This window comes from Diabrotica virgifera, chromosome 4 (genome assembly GCF_917563875.1).
Source record: "Diabrotica virgifera virgifera chromosome 4, PGI_DIABVI_V3a".
In the NCBI taxonomy this organism is placed as follows: domain Eukaryota; kingdom Metazoa; phylum Arthropoda; class Insecta; order Coleoptera; family Chrysomelidae; genus Diabrotica; species Diabrotica virgifera.
The window spans coordinates 258,802,141-258,820,747 of NC_065446.1; the positions used below are offsets into that span (position 1 = coordinate 258,802,141).

Sequence of the window (18,607 nt, forward strand, 5' to 3'; positions counted from 1 at the left end):
TATAAGTCTTCTGCGATTAATTTAATAAATATTCCACAAATTGAGAAATTAAACCAAAAACTGTTGTTATTGATTACGTACCTAATCTAACAACAGAAAGTTTTCCAGTGTAAAATACATTGATATCTTCCTGAAGATAGACAACATGTTTAACACCGACAATATACCCGGACTTGTAACTTTAGTCATAATCATGATTCTATTTTGATTTGATTGGACATCTGCGCCATTGACAATTGACACTGACGTTTTCAAAATTAAAATTTCAAAATAAAGACCAAGTATGTAGTTTATATTAAAAATTGTTGTAAAGTTAAATATTAAATGTTTTATTTGATTAATTTAATTAATTTAAACACTTTTTAACTGACTGAAAAATTTAAAACCAAAAATGAGTGATGAGTACTTATTATTATTTCACAAAGACGATCTAATAGAAATTCTCAGCAGCAAAGACCACACCAAGCACTACTCCATAAACATAAACTTTATTGAACTATACGAACACGATGACGAATTAGCTAGAGCCATATTAAACGATCCAGACTCGAACATAGAGGCCTGGGACAATGCTGCAGTTCGAACACAAATGTCTCTTTTGAAAGAGTTGGACAAGAAGGTTGAAATCAAGCCTAATGTGCATTGTAGGATATTTCACTTAGCACATTTAGCTTGGAAGTCAGCATTCCCAGGAGCCAGAGATGAAGGAACATTTTTGCAAATATCTGGTACCGTTATGCGAATCACCGCTGCGAAGTTGCTTGAATACCAAAGAAGTTACGTTTGTGTTACATGTAAAAGATCAACTTTAGTAAAGGCTGATTACGGTAGAAAATACATGATAAAGCAGCCTACCCATTGCAAGAATCCTGAAGGTTGTCCAGGAACCAATTTGGTTCATTTTGGTGATATAGACAGCGAGAATTGTAAAGATTACCAAGAGATTAAGATCCAGGAGCAGGTGAAGAAGCTGGGTTTGGGATCTGTGCCCAGTACGATGTGGGTGACTTTGGAAGATGATTTAGTAGATTGTTGTCAGCCTGGAGATGATGTAACGATATGTGGTAACTAATGATTCAAAAATCCTATAAGTTTTAATTCACATATTTTCCTGCTAGACCTTATAAATATTGCTGATGATTTTATGTTCAAAACAACCCAAATGTTCTTTATCACTTTTTGTCATCATCCATGTTTCTCACGTGTAAGTGAGGATTGGCTTGATTAGAGCTCTGTATATCACTATATTCGTTGTTTTTGTGACTATGTTTGATGTTAAAAGTTTCTCTGATCCATAGTACGCTCTATTTACTAGATATATATCGAGGGGTTCGAGCGAAAACCCAATAACTAACAAAACGATTGTTTAGAGATAATCGCGATTAAAGATTTTAGGAAGTTTGAAGAAGATTTAAAATCATCATAGAAAGTTTTATCAAATATTTGTTATAGCCAAATGGCAGAGAATTTAATATTTAGTTAGAATAATTTATTTTAAGTTTAATTTATAAAGACGTATTTACAAAAAAAAAACATGATATTTATCAGGTTTTACCTCGTTGAATGAGTATATCATTTGACTTTATTGGTTTTTATTGTGAATTTTTTTTAATTATAAAATAAAAGTTAATTATATATTATTCCAACAAAAATAAATTAATCTGCATTCTATTTAGAAAGTTAAAAGGTAAAATGTGTCTTCTTCCGATTCGTCTCACATCATTACGTCTGGAATTCGATCTACGATATAATTACTGGTTTTTAAATTTGTTATTCAAGCATGCACCTCTTCTGGAATAGCTATTTGTATAACAAGGGAGGAAAGTGCTACTTTTCCTCCCGAGAATGAAGTTTACTGCCCGACGCTTAGCGGAGGGCAGTAATCATTCAAGGGAGGAAAAGGCACTTTACTCCCATGTTATACATATGGTTTTTCCACCTTCCTCAAATAACAAGTCATTTTTTACTTAATTTATTTATGTAGCTAACCAACAAAATTTATTAGAACTAAAACTAACAAGTAGCCTACAATATAACTGTCAAATATAAGTTAAATTATTAATGTAAACATTGTTAAATCAGAATAACAATTTACTGTTTTTTACCATTCTGCAAAATACAGAGTGTTTTTAAATAAACGTTAAAATGTATAGATACTTACGTAATAGAAAATAGATATTGTACAGGGCGTCAATAAGTTATATTTCATGAATGAAATACCATGACGTCACTTTTACTTTTCCTCCCTAGGGAGGAAAAGTACAACTTTGCTCCCTACAATCAGGTCCGGAAAAGTATACTTTCGGTAGAGGTAGGTGGAAAAATATTTTCTTGGCACATCTTTCTCTCAAATCCGTTTTCTTTGCTTCACTTATTGGAAAGGTACTTTTATATAACTTTGGTAAATTGCCCGGTATTGGTAAGTCTATGGTTGCTTATTGTGGCAATTTGCTATAAGTGTGGCGTCTTTTAGGGCGTAGAGTAGGAGTTTTTTTTTTTAATTCAAACCAATATCTTCTGATATTTTTATTAGCTGGTTACCGTTTTCCGCTATTGTCTTCTTTAGAATATCATCCAGTAGAATCACTGTTAGCCACAGCATTTATCATCTGAGAATATACACAGCGTTTTTTAAAAAACTTTTGACACACTAGAATTTATTCATGGTAAGCTAGTGGAAAGAAACATTTCTTACTAAATGTTCGTTCCTTTCTTTGGAAAGATTTAGTTACAAGTCTATTCCTAATTAGTTTGACAGTTATATTGTACAAAATAAAAATTTTCTAGACTAGACTACTACTACTAGACTCCAGTAATTTCTACATAGTTTCAATAGTCTTCAGACAACTTTTCAGTACACTTAACCGCTTTTTTGTTTTCTTAATATTCAATTGTCGATTTATGCCATATTTTACTGGGTTTTCGCAGGAAAAAAGTGTGCTGAAATTGAATAAACTATCAGTCTAAAATTCTTTATCGGATTTTCGCATGAATATATTTTGTCAAAATGAACAATTTTGTAATCTTCATCTCTGATAAAATTAATTATCAGTTTTTAACTTAGAAATATTTCTAATAAAATTAGTAACTTTACACAGGAAAAAGAAGACAAATGATTCTACCGGATTCTCATATTATAAATACACACACACCGGCAAAATTAGCCGAACACGTTAAAAATGGGACATGTTTGATGTCTCGTATTTCATAAACCAGTTGTCCGATTTGAGTGATTCTTTTAGTATGTTATAGCCTTATTATTTAAGAATATCGTTGTAATAATATTGTTGCTAGACAGGTAAATACCATTTTATACCGGGTGTACCAATCATACTGTGTTTTTTTCTTAAAGTTTGGAACACCCTGTGGAATATTCTAGCATATGTAAAATATTGGAATTAATACTCGATTGTAGACTTAGGCTTGCTTAACATTTTCCTTTTCGATTCATTTACTTATGTGAGTTAATAAAAAAGTTATGTGCGTTAACAGCTATCCATGTTTTTCGTCAATAAATCCTCATAGTAGGGGAGGAAAGTATACTAAATTTCAGTTACTCGAGCGTTATGGGGACCTATTGGATTGTGAAGAGTATGTGCTAAAATGAGAAAAAGGTTAAGTTAAGTTTTTCATAAAGTGGGGGACTTTTCATTTTTTAATTTAATTTTCCATTTGAAACAATCATTTTTCTCTGATTATAGCGCTATCTATCCATAATTCGAAAAAATATGTCGAATAAAAGTTGCTTATTTTTACGTAAAGAATCCAAATCTGCAATAAAAATTGGGGGCTCCTATTTAAGATTTTAAATTAAATCCCCCACCTCACCTCCGTGGGGGCTCGTGACACCCCACGGAGAGAGGTGGGGGGTAAATTAAAAATTATAAATACGAACCCTGCGATATTTTGCAAAATGAACATCAGATCGTAAAACTGCAAAATACACCTATTCAATATTTTTCAAAAATCTACCGAATGGCACCAAACACGACCCCCACGAAGGTGGGGTGGGGGGTTACATTAAAATATTAAATAGGAGCCCCCAACTTTTATTGCAGATTTGGATCCTTGACGTAAAAATAAGCAACTTTTATTCGCAACATTTTTTCCTATTATGGATAAATGGCGCTATAATCGGAAAAACGATTGGTGGAAATGGAAAATTAAATTGAAAAATGGAGAGTCCCACACTTTATGGAAAACTTAACTTAACTTTTTTTGGTTGTAACACCCACTCTTCACAATCCACTCCAGGTCCCAAGAACGCTCGAGTAATTGCAAATTTAGCATACTTTTCTCTCCTACTATGAGGATTTATTGATAAAAAACATGGTTAGTTGTTAAAGCACATAACTTTTTTATTTTCCAACAAAACCAAATGAATCAAAAAAGAAAATGTTAAGAAAGCATAATTCTACAATCGAGTTTTAATTTTAATATTTTTTATATGCTGGAATATTCCACAGGGTGTTCCGAACTTTAAGAAAAAAACACAGTAAGCTTGTTACACCCGGTATAAAATGACATTTACCTGTCTAGCAACAATATTATTACACCGATATTCTTAAATAATAAGGTTATAACATACTAAAAGAATCACTCAAATTGGACCACTGGTTTATGAAATACGAGACATCAAACATGTCCCATTTTTAACGTGTTCGGCTAATTTTGCCGGTGTGTGTATGTTTACAGCATAGTGTTTTTATCATTAAAGTTATATATCGGGTTGGTGTTATTTAAAAATATGAGTTAACGGTTTTGACCGTTTGGTTTTTATTAGTTATTGTGCTTAAAAATGTTAATATCAAATAATAACATTTACCAGAGGTAGGAGACATGTTTTTACTACAGCAGAAATAAAAATACCGGATTTCATAATTTTGGTATTTATCGGGTTTTCGCTCGAACCCCCGATATGTCTGTTAATTTCTGCAGTTAGTGTATTACAGCTCGCAGAGCAAACCATAGCCTCGCAGACCGACAACAGCGTTTCTCATGGTCTTGGACTAGGTCCAACTTTCTGCTTGGTATGATATCGATGATTCTCTAATAGCTTTCTCTAAACTCCAGGGCAATGTTGAATAGAAGGCACTATAAGCCATCTCCCTGTCGAAGTCCATTTTGTGTCTGGAAAATTCTTGATACTCTGTTGACTGACTCTGTTGATTGACTGTCAGAGGGTTAATTTCACCAATTTCTTTAAATGTATTGGGATACCGAATTCTACCATGGCTTGTATACTGCGTTTGTCAAACAAATGATGAGTATCAATCCCATACTCATATGTTTTTTCCAAATCTTGTTTTAGAAGGAATATTTGATAGTTAATTTTGTGAAACCCACACTGGTATCGCCTATTATGCTTCCACAATATCCTGATAATCGATTCTAAAAAATGTATGCCAATATTTTGGAGGTCACGTTTAGGAGGGTAATGTCTCTGTAGTTATCACAAATTGTTTGGTCTCCTTTCTTGTGAATAGGTACAATTATATGGTCCTTTTCATGGGCATTTTTCAGTGCGTCACAAATGATAGAAAAAAAAGGTAAGTCCGTGATAATACACATTTATAACATTTATTCTAACATGACATTTTAGTTAAATCTGACAGTTGTCACATTTTATTTGCAGTTTGGCATAAAAACAAATCAATTGTGTTTATTGCATTTATAAAATGGTATTTTCTTTGATTTGTATAGTCTTATAAATTGTACAGATTATATTCATAGATATATTATATATTCTATATATGTATTCGTAAATTCTGAAAGGAACAATAATATCATTCCGAACACTTTAAACCATAATGGCCAAACCAGTTCCGGCCAAACGAATGTCCTATTCCAAATAGTGCAAGGGCTAACACTAGTTTCAACATTACTGGTTGTGACTTATCTATTTCAAAGGTATATACCAAATTATTCCAGCTAAACATACATAAGGGTCCAGGGCCTGATGGAATCCCACCCAAGTTACTGAAATACTGTAGTTTTAATCTTGCTCGTCCCTTATTCTTTATTTTTCAAAAATCGTTACAAACGAGTGAATTCCCTCCCGTTTGGAAAGTTAGTTTTATATCACCAATATTCAAGAATGGCGATAGAAGCAGGGTTCAAAGCTACAGACCTATTAGTATCCTTAATACTATACCTAAACCATTCGAGAGTTTAATATGTAACAAAATTAAGCCTACTATACAAAATGTAATCATTGAACAACAGTATGGTTTTGTTATGGGGAGATCAACTGAAATGAACTTGTTAAATTATACCTCCTTCTTAAATGGAGCATTGGAAAGCAAACAACAGGTAGATGCGATTTATACAGATTCTTCCAAGGCATTCGATAGGGTCAACCATACGTTATTGTTACATAAGATCGAACAGTTAGGTTTCTCTGATCCTCTACTTAGTTGGATTCGAAATTATCTATTAGATAGAAGGCAGATAGTTCGTATTAAGAATTATTTCTCTAATGAAACTATGTATAGTTAAATCGGGGGTACCTCAAGGTTCCCACTTAGGACCTATCCTTTTTTAATTTATTTATAAATGACATAAATAAAAGTTTCAATTTTGCTCAATTTCTTCTATTTGCTGATGACCTTAAATTATATCACATAATTACCTCTGATTTGGATCGCTACAATTTGCAATCAGATCTTAATGGTCTTGTGGAATGGTGCTCATTTAATGGTATGGACTTAAATGCAAACAAATGCCATGCTATAACTTTTACTAGACTGAGAAACTTTGAGAATAATTCTTACTATATATGGGACACTAGGTTACAATTAGTTGACTCAGTTATAGATCTGGGTGTTATTCTTGACACTAACTTGAATTTCAACCTACATATTAATAGCATGGTTTCTAGGTCATTAAAGATGCTTGGCTTTGTTAAAAGATGTAGCTATGACTTTACGACTGGTCGTTCTTTAAAACTTCTTTATTGTTATTTGGTTAGACCACATTTAGATTATGCATCATGTGTTTGGTCACCTCAATATAATTGTCACATTAATAAAATTGAACAAGTTCAGCGTAAATTCTTACGTTATTATGCTTATAAGATTCATTTCACTGGTCAAAGTTATGAGTCTTTACTGCAAATTATTCGACTTGACTCATTACAGAGTCGTCGTCAACATAAATATCTTTGCTTCTTATATAACTTAATTGATGGTCATAAATTCTGTATCTCACTCTTAAATAAAATTGGTCTACGTGTACCTTCAAGAACCACCCGTTCTGTGACCACCTTCCACGAAGTCATTAACCGTACAAACTATGGTTCAAGTTCCTATCTCTGTAAAACTATTAAATTAGCAAACACATTATCTCCGCATATTGATTTCTTGATGAACGACTTTATTGCGTTTTCCACACAATTACATTTATATTTAACTTAGGGCCGGTTGTTCGAACGCTAATCAACAATGATCATTATCAAATAATTAATTACTGTCAATGTCAATTGTTAAAACATAATTAATTACAATTCTGAGACTATAATAAATTAATATAACAGTAATTATTAACATAATTAATAATAAATCTCATAATTGTAATTAATTATGTTTTCAGCAACCAAAACAAAGTTGACATTGACAGTTTTGGTGACAGTAATTAAATATTTAATAATGATCATTGTTGATTAGCGTTCGAACAACCGGCCCTTAATGTTTTAATTTCAGGACTGATTTGTCAATTACTGTTATTGTCTTTGTTCTAAGATAAGTTGTACTTGTCAATTGCAAAATGTTTTAGATATTTAGATTTTATTACTTTATATTATAGGACTAGCTCTCAATTGTTAAATTAGAGCAAGTAATTTTATTTTTGTGTTATTGTTTATTATGTATTTACCAATTTTGTACCTACTAGATCTTATTTTGAATTGTTTTTCTAATTTGTGTGACATTCTAATTGTATCATGTACTAATGACTTCCGTCTGTCAATAAATGATAAATAAATAAATAATTCGTAAATATTTTTTTTTTCGATTATAGCGTCATCTATCGACAACTAGAATAAATGTTATAAATGTCTGTAATCACGGACGTGCCTTTTTTTCTGTCACATACAATTTATAAAGATGCCTATGAGAAAAAGAATACCTATGTTTTTTTGTTTTTTCTATTCTAGCTAGTGTTGCCCAAACTCGGTCTTGGTCTTGTTCTTGCGTTTTCGCAAGACCAAGACCAAGACCGCCTAATTTTAGCAAGACCAAGACCAAGACTTTCCGTGCAAGACTTAAGCAAGAACAAGACTAAGCCTGCGAGACTCTTGCGTCTTGCAGTTAGAATTGAGGGTCGTTTTAGGGAGTATATAGGAGAATAAAATATTTTGCACATTTTTTCCCCGCAGACGATTTCTTCGCTCTGAACTTAATTGTCCAGGTTTTTGGTACGAGTGTACCAATCAAACTGTGTTTTTTTCTCAAATTTCACATCACCCTATGGAATATTCTAGCATTTATAAAATACTGAAATTAAAACCCAACTATAGACAATCGCCTCATATTTTCTTAACATTCTGTTTTTTAATTCATTCGCTTATATTGGATAATAAAAGGCTTAGGTACTTTTTTAACTAGCCATGTTTTCCATCAATACAGTGTGTTTTTAAATAAGTATGGTAACCTTACAAGTTAATTCGGCACGAAAAATAATGACAGTTTGATTTATAAACATAGGTATGTCCTATTAGAGGTAAAATTCAATAGCTACTTTGTACTTGATGAGTTTTTCCATGAACACAATTATTGGATATTGAGAAGTTAATGAATTTATCTCCATAAAGTATCATGACGTTGGGATTCAAAATGAAATAGGTAATGAATACATTGTTAATAAACAATTAGTAAATAAGTTTATACAAAACAGTTGCCTCTATACAAAATCACATGTGATAGAAACAGAAGTAATGTTATTGTAAAAATATCAACATCCATTTAATACATACAAAGGTATACAAAATTTTGCTGACTTACAACTACTAAAGATCTATCAAAAATAACAGTCTATTATTTAAAAAAGAACAATAAGTTTCGTTCTTTGAAAATAAATGCCATTATTTCGGAGTTTATGACAGCCACAAAAGTCGCCTGCTTAATCGCAAAATAGATAATGTTACCCATTATGTAAGCGTAGGCTATCTGTTACAAAGAAATTTAAACTCATATTTTTTTAATCAATCGCCGAACATATAATGCACACAAGTAATATACAGTTTCAACAACACAATATAACACACAAGTCGCCTGCTTAATCTCAAAATAGATTATGTAAGATATTTGCTACAAAGAAATAATTTAAACTCATTTTTTTAATCAATCACCGAATAGATAATGAACACAAAAATAATAAACAGTTATGTTTAATAATGTATTGTTTGAAAGACCACTAAGTATGTATTACCGATTCGGCACTCCAGATTGTAAGGAAAAATTCACTAAGTGCAATAATAAGTTTTAATGAGTTTTACCCTCAAACCGAAATTCACAATCATGCACTAAGTGAAGTATACCATAAATTATCTCAGCAATTAGAATAGAGCCCCAGGTGATTTCTCCAGGGCTGGACAGTACCGTATTGGGTTCAAATTGATGAAAATGTCAAAATCTCAAAAAAGTGCACTTAGTGAGTTTTACCTCTAATAGGAAGGTATGTCCTCAAATGATTCGTTTCCGAAATAGGGGTATTAAAATTTTTCTTACAAACTGATGATTTATTTATTGCTCTAAAACCTGTTAATATATGCAAATGGTGAGTTTTATGAGGTTGTTATTGCGCATTTTTGACAAGGAATTAAGAATTTAATATTCACCATTGGCGTGCATATTTAACATGACTCGTTTGTTTATAATTACCCCTTAAAGTTTGCCATACTTATTTAAAAACACCTTGTATTAATGAAAAACATGGCTAATTGTTAAAATATCTAACTTTTTTGTTATACAACATAAGCGAATGAATCAAAAACAGAATGTTAAGAAAACATTAGACTATAGTTGGGTTTTAATTTCAGTATTTTATATGCTAGAATATTCCACAAAATGATGCGAAATTTAAAGCCTTATATATAAGGCTAACAAGTGAGATATTGAAGAGTAAGTTTCACTTTGCTTGTGAAGCAGCTGACGTGCCATCCAATCTGAATCCCATATTGGACTGTCCGACCCAACGTAGTGGATAAAAATGAGAACTGGCATTAACATATTGTGCAGATCTGTCACCGAATTGAATGCTTCTCAAATCACAGATAGTGAACAGCAAATACACTAAAAAATGCACAGGTTTCTAATAAATTTTAGTTAGTTAAAATATGGGCACGGATCCCTTACATCGTGAGTTCAAACCCCACCCGGTGTCAGATATTAATTTGGTTGGTTTTTACTATGGCTATGATATTCAATCTTAAAATGTATCTACTCTGTTACGTTGTTCTAAGATATGCAATATGCTAATGGGCAACTGCGAGACTTGCAAGACTCTTGCTGCAAGACCAAGACCGGGAGCGCAATACCAAGACCAAGACGAGGTGTACTGGCGCAAGACCAAGACCAAGACTATAGTCTTTTTACTACAAAAGCAAGATTACGTAGGTCAAAATTTCTGACGTAAGAGCACTGTCAAAACATTAGAATGTTACTTTTCATCATGGCCACGTTTATGTCATTACTTGTCAGATATATTTTTCTTTTTTTTATTTACTATAAAATTAATATCTATAATTATTTATTCTAATTAATGATGTCAATTGGTTTTCATTACTTGCCGAAATATATTAATTAACAACAATATTATCATAGTGTAGGTATAATCATTAAAATAGATTATTTAATATTTTTAAAACTAAGTAGGTACTGCAAACGCTAAAATTCATAAGAAAACTTTCTGATCTTTAAGTCTAATAATAATCTTATTTCTAATAAACCTAATCCAAGAAATCTAAATTCTTTAACTTACTTCTCTGCAGTTAATGGTAAATGGGAATCCCATTATTTCGTTCTTGTTCAAAATAATCTATTAAAGAAGCATTTTGATTTGACATATATGTTTCTCAATACAAACACAATAGTATAGGTACACAACAATAATTACAATAGTTTTTAAATTAAGCTATATGTGTTTAGTGTTTTAAAGCTATTATCCTGTCGCCAGCGGGGGTACAACGGCCTCCTTAATTCAGATGGACTTACCCAAGTTTTTTTTTTGTATTTTGACCCGTAGAACACGAATTCTTTGGGTAACAGTTGATCCGGATGTCTATAAGATTGTTATAAACAAAGAACTTGAGGAATTACATAACACCGTTTTTTCGCAAAACAAAACATTTTTTTGTAATTTTTGGGTGATTCTCAGCAAAGAATGCTCTTACACAATGCTCAGAACTTGAGGAATTACATAACACCGTTTTTTCGCAAAACAAAACATTTTTTTGTAATTTTTGGGTGATTCTCAGCAAAGAATGCTCTTACAAGTTTTTTCGTAGGATGCATAGTTTTCGAGATAAACGCGGTTGAATTTTCAAAAAATCGAAAAAGTGCAATTTTTGAACCCGAATAACTTTTGATTAAAAAATAAAACAGCAATTCTGATTACTGCATTTGAAAGTTCAAGTCAAATTCTATCGGTTTTGATTATTTTCATTGCTAAAAATTAAGTTTTTATTTGTTAAACAAAGCCATAAACACATAGTGTTACCCTTGCCCAATGCATGCGTTTTAATATACGGAATCTACGTAGAAATTGTCTGTATGCGCGCTACTCGCTCGATTTCAAATGAGAAATGCATTGAAAACATCATTCCATCACTATGTGTTTATAGCTTTGTTTAAAAATAAAAAAATTAATTTCTAGCAATGAAAGTAATCAAAACCGATAGAATTTGACTTGAACTTTCAAATGCGGTAAGCAGAATTGCTATTTTATTTTTCAATCGAAAGTTATTCGGGTTCAAAAATTGCAATTTTTCGATTTTTTGAAAGTTTAACCGCGTTTATGTCAAAAACTATGCATCCTACGAAAAAACTTGTAAAAACATTTTTTGCTTAGAATGACCCAAAAATACAAAAAAATGTTTTGTTTTACGAAAAATCGCTGTTATGTGATTCCTCAAGTTCTTTGTTTATAACAATCTTATCGACATCCGGATCGACTGTTACCCAAAAAATTCGTGTTCTACGGGTCAAAATACGTAAAAAAACTTGGGTAAGTCCATCTGAATTAAGTAGGCCGTTGTACCCCCACTGGCGACAGGACTATATATTTTGAAATAAATTGTGTACGAAATGAAGTAAAAATGTAGTAACACAGAACTGTCACATCAGTGGCGTACGATTGTCTAATATATTTAAATAAAATTATTATTTTCTGGAGTATTTAACTTAAAAGATTGTTTCACAAAATTTATATTATTAATAAAAAAAATGTTTTTCGGTATTTAATTAATATAATTCTCAATGCAATCGCGATTACGTTTTTCTTATTTTAATGCCATGTTGACACTTTTGCCAGATCGATCAGTTCCGTGTGGGTGTCGTACAGCTGTGCTAGAGAAATGTCAATTTTAAAGTTGATGTTTATTTACGTTAAATAACATTACAAATATTTCGGCGTATTAATAATATATTTCGGCAAGAAATGAAAACCGATTGACATCATTAATTAGAATAAAGAATTAGATATATTATTTGTACAGCAAACAAAAACAAAGAAAATATCTGACAAGTAATGACATTAGCGTGGCCACAATGAAAAGTCACATTCTAATGATTTGGCAGTGCTCTGACGTCAGAAATTTTGACCTACGTAATCTTGCTTTTGTAGTAAAAAGACTATATCTAAGTCTCGTCTTGGTCTTGCATTTGGGCAACACTAATTCTAGCCATTTTCCTTCTTCCAAATCAGTTCCACTAGTGTGCTAAACTTTAATAGTGTCCTTTTGCTACAGGTATTCTAAAAAAACGATATGGGGAGTTCTGTGTTGGTAAACGAACTGAAGTCGACCTTGTGTTCAAAGCCAACCACATCCAAGTAGATTCTCATAGTTTTGTCCACATATCCAATCCAGAAAGTGACAATATATTCAACAACTTTTGGGAACAATATAAAGATGATCCTCTAGAAGGAAGAGACGTGATCCTCAAATCGATTTGTCCTGAGATTTACGGCCTGTATCCTGTTAAACTGGCTATGGCCACTGTGTTAGCAGGTGGGTGCTCCATAGAAGACACTACCGCTACTGGAGTGAGGACCAGGTCGGAAGCTCATTTGCTACTTGTTGGGGATCCTGGTACGGGAAAATCACAGTTATTACGGTTTGCTTCGAAAGTTGTTCCAAGAGCTGTGTTAACTACAGGAATTGGATCTACTGCTGCAGGTGAGAGCATTTCTCTATTTTACGATGTAAATTTTACATTTTTACAATGTTTTCTCTTCGTTGAACAATTTTCTCAGAAGAGTACTAATAAATTATTAATTGATGCTTGATGGATTCGACTGTTACTTGACGAAAATTCACTTTATCTAACAAAAAAACACTGAAAACTTTTGTTTTCAATATTTCCATAAAATTTATTACAATTTAACGTTACTACAGCTGTTTGGCAGAGTGCTGCTGTTGCGACAAACTACTAATAAAAGCTTTTGGACAACGATCAGATATATGAAGGAAGAAAAAATAAACTTACGTGCATAGAAATCGGCCCACTTAAAAATTTGGTCATGTTTGATGTCTCATATTTCCTAAACCTGTTGGCCGATTTAAGTGATTTTTTTGAACTTGTTATAGCCTGATTCTTTAACAATATCACTGTGATAATATTGTTGCTAAACAGGTAAATTTTCATTGTATACCGGGTGTACCAATCAAACTGTGTTTTTTTCTCAAAGTTCGCATCACCCTGTGGAATATTCTAGCATTTATAAAATACTGAAATTAAAACCCAACTATAGCCTCAGGTTTTCTTAACATTCTATTTTTTGATTCATTCGTTTATGTTGGGTAATAAAAAAGTTAGGTACTTTAACAACTAGACATGTTCTTCATCAATACACGGTGTTTTTAAATAAGTGCGACAAAATTTAAGGGGTAATTCTGCATGAAAAAATAGTGACAGTTGGCTTTATACACGTATGTCCGCAAATATTTCGTTTCCAAGATACGGAATGATGAATTTTTTCTTACAAACTGACGATTTATTTATTGCTTTAAAACCAGTTGAGATTTGCAAATGAAATTTGGTAGGTTTTAAGAGATAGTTATTGTGGATTTTTTGATGTAAAATTAAGAATTTTATATTCACCATTAGCGTGCATACGGGTAATATGATCGGTCATATTACACGTATGCGCGCTAATAGTGAATATTAAATTCTTAATTGTATGTCAAAAAATGTGCAATAACTACGTATTCATATATAATAAAATATAATTCATCTAGTGACCTAAATTTTTTTACCGCCAGTGTATATTACCCATACGAGTGAAAATTGGACTTTGCAGAAAAAGCATAATAGTGGGAGCACAATGAAAATGCGACATATATGAGATATAGTCGAAAAGACAAAACGGGATAGAATAAGAAATGAGACAATAAGCGGGATAACCAAGCGGGAACCAATAATTAACAAAATAATAAAGAGACTTTATTGTTTATATTTATTTATTGTTTATACATATACATATGACCTGGCCTCTAGTGACTAATCCAGGTCGTTTTTTCCTGATGGGATTACAGATATTTTTTTATATTTTTACATTTACGGGTATAAATATTTTAGATACGTCCCGTATGCACGCCAATGGAGAATATACAATTCTTAATTGTATGCCACAAAATGCTCAATAACTACCTCTTAAAACCTACCAAATTTCAGTTGCATATCTCAACCGGTTTTAGAGCAACAAATAAACCGTCAGTTTGTAAGAAAAAATTCAACATCCCGTATCTCGGACATGAATCATTTGTGGACATATGTTTATAAAACAAACGGTCGTTATTTTTTCATCTAGAATCGCCCCTTAAAGTTTGTCGCACTTATTTAGAAACACCCTGTATTGATGATGAACGTGACTAGTTGTTAAAGTACCTAACTTTTTTATTATCCACCACAAGCAAATGAATCAAAAAAGAAAATGTTAAGAAAGCCTAAGGCTACAATTGAGTTTTAATTTCAATATTTCATCTGTGCTATAATATTCCACAGAGTATTCCTAACTTTAAGGAAAATACACAGTATGATTGTTACACACGGTATAAAATGACATTTACCTGTCTAGCAACAAACAATATTAACACATTGAGATTCTTAAATAATAAAGCTATAACATACTAAAAAAATCACTCAAATCGGACAACAGGTTTAGGAAATTCGAGGCATCAAACGTATAATATAATTCATCTAGTGACCTAAATTTTTTTTCCGCCAGTGTATATTACCCGTACGAGTGAAAATTGGACTTTGCAGAAAAAGCATAATAGTGGGAACACAACGAAATACAGGGTGAGTCATGAGTCATGAGGAACTGTACATACTCCTACCTCATATAGAGGCTCCTATGGGGAATAACAAATGACCATTAAAAAGTGTTTGCTCCCATTGTCTAATAATATACAGGGCGAGTTTAGCATTTTGACAGAAATTTGTATTCGTCATAATTTTTGAACGGTCAGATCGATGTGTCTCTTATTTTGGTCAATCGTTACACTATTACCACCTAATCAACTGATTTATTCAAACTTGAAAAAAATCAGGTCCGGCTTCAAAAAAATTAGTTCGTTTGGGTCTTAGAAAAAATTTCACCCTATATATGCTTTTTGAAAACTATAATATAAATTTTACAAATTAGACAAATAAGCAATTAAAATGACATATTTATTTTTTCCCCACACGCTTACTTAATTTTTTATAAAAAAATCAAATTTGACTATGAATTAAAAGTTTGGTAAAGTGGGCCATAGATTTAAAAAAAATAACTTTTATTACAAAAATTTATTTTTTTTTGAACAAATATTTAATTTATGTTACCACCCTATCAACTGATTTATTCAAACTAGAAAAAAATCAGGTCCGGCTTTAAAAAATTAGTTCGTTTGGGTCTTAGAAAAAATTTCACCCTATATATGCTTTTTGAAAACTATAATATAAATTTTACAAATTAGACAAATAAGCAATTAAAATGACATATTTATTTTTTCCCCACACGCTTACTTAATTTTTTATAAAAAAATCAAATTTGACTATGAATTAAAAGTTTGGTAAAGTGGGCCATAGATTTAAAAAAAATAACTTTTATTACAAAAATTTATTTTTTTTTGAACAAATATTTATTTTATGTTACCACCCAATCAACTGATTTATACAAACTAGAAAAAAATCAGGTCCGGCTTTAAAAAATTAGTTCGTTTGGGTCTTAGAAAAAATTTCACCCGGTATGCGCTTTTTGAAAACTCTAATATGAATTTTACAAATTAGACAAATAGGCAATTAAAATGGCATATTTATTTTTTCTCCACACGCTTACTTAATTTTTTATAAAAAAAAATCAAATTTGACTATGAATTCAAAGTTTGGTAAAGTGGGCCATAGATTAAAAAAAAATAACTTTTATTACAAAAATTAATTTTTTTTGAACAAATATTTATTTTATGTTACCACCCAATCAACTGATTTATACAAACTAGAAAAAAATCAGGCCCGGATTTAAAAAATTAGTTCGTTTTAGTCTTAGAAAAAATTTCACCCTGTATACGCTTTTTGAAAACTCTAAGTACGAATTTTACAAATTAGACAAACAGGCAATTAAAATTGCCTATTTATTTTTTCCCCACACGATTACTTAATTTTTTATAAAAAAATCAAATTTGACTATGAATAATTAAAAGTTTGGTAAAGTGAACCTTACTAGAAACCAGATTTAAAAAAATTAACTTTTATTACAAAAATTAATTTTTTTTGAACAAATATTTAATTTATGTTACCATCCAATCAACTGATTTATTCAAACTAGAAAAAAATCAGGCCCGGATTTAAAAAATTAGTTCGTTTTGGTCTTAGAAAAAAATTTCACCCTGTATACGCTTTCTGAAATGTCTAATGTAAATTTTACAAATTAGACAAATAGACAATTAAAATGGCATGTTTATTTTTTCCCCACACAATTACTTAATATTTTATTAAAAAATCAAATTTGACAAAATCGGAATTTTAACCTAAAAATGAAAAAAAAAAGATGAAATCACGGTTTAACTTGCTACAACTCTGTTCAATTTTAATATTTTTTTTCTGAAATTTTTACAGCACATATGTCTTACCATTGTGAAGACTATCAAAATTGTTGTAGACTTTCAGTCTTCTCATAAAAGTTGTGAATTTAAAAAAATAAAAGGTGCAGATTCGTGAATTGCAAAGTTAAATCGCAAAAATTAAGTGAAAAAATTTAAAATTTATCTATTTGATCACGTCTATGTTAAACTATAGAGTGTCAAGAGAAGTATTATGGGTTTTAGATCTAGACGTGTTATAGAAAAAAAATGGTGAAGCTTTTAATTTTAAGAAAAACGTTGTTTAATTTTTTTTATTTTTATGGTAAATTTCCGATTTTGACAAATTTGATTTTTTAATAAAAAATTAAGTAATCTTGTGGGGAAAAAATTATTACGCCATTTTAATTGCCTATTTGTCTAATTTGTAAAATTCATACTAGAGTTTTCAAAAAGCGTATACAGGGGAAATTTTTTCTAAGACCTAAACGAACAAATTTTTTAAATCCGGGCCTGATTTTTCTCTAGTTTGAATAAATCAGTTGATTGGGTGGTAACATAAATTAAATATTTGTTCAAAAAAAGTTAATTTTTTTAATAAAAGTTAATATTTTTAAATCTGGTTTCTAGTAAATATGGTTTACTTTACCAAACTTTTAAGGCTATGGGTACATAATTCGCAAATATTTTACGTGTATCCCTACTTTTCTGTCTTTACACGGCAAATTACGTGTTGTAAAATTCACACTGGTATGGATATGTAAATATTACTAGAATGTCATTCTAATACTTGAAAATGTCATCATTAATTTAAAGAGATGGGTTTTGAATGTTCTTGGATAACTGTTATTTTTATAATTGCAAATTATTAATTCAGTTAATAAATGTGATAATTTTTTTACTAACTATGTATTCAGTGATTGTAATAATTTATTTGTACAACAAAGACTAATACTCAATCAAGAAAAGAGGAAAAGTGTTAAAGTGATTTTTTAATAATATATTGTTATGGAACGCTTACAATTTTGAACATCTTTAACAACAAAATACTGGGATCACAGAATATATTATTATCCTGATGTATTATCTGCTTCGATCTTCCACAAATAATACACAATAAATAACTTTTTATTAAGTTCACGTCTTAAATCAATTATTTATCAAATACGACAGTGCCCATTAAAATCTGCTCTTAATAAAATTAACTATTTAGCGAGTTAATTAGTAGAAAAAAGGACACTTGGTGTGATTTAAAAACTGATATTGATTGAGTGCGATAAACAGTGCTATAAGCGACCCCCAATGGGGGAAGCTTTTTACCCAGGGACA

The 18,607-nt window shown here is 30.9% G+C and overlaps 1 protein-coding gene across 1 annotated transcript in view; it reads left to right on the top strand.

Annotated features, from left to right (window-relative positions):
• The first annotated feature begins 259 nt into the window (after positions 1 to 259).
• Positions 260 to 18,607, top strand: part of LOC126884131 (DNA helicase MCM9-like) — a 40,445-nt gene continuing 22,097 nt past the window's right edge. Inside the window, exons 1-2 of the mRNA XM_050649979.1 lie at positions 260 to 1,064; positions 12,965 to 13,393. Coding sequence (XP_050505936.1) covers positions 392 to 1,064; positions 12,965 to 13,393 — 1,102 coding nt within the window. The 5' untranslated portion in view covers positions 260 to 391. The remainder of the gene's footprint in view (positions 1,065 to 12,964; positions 13,394 to 18,607) is intronic.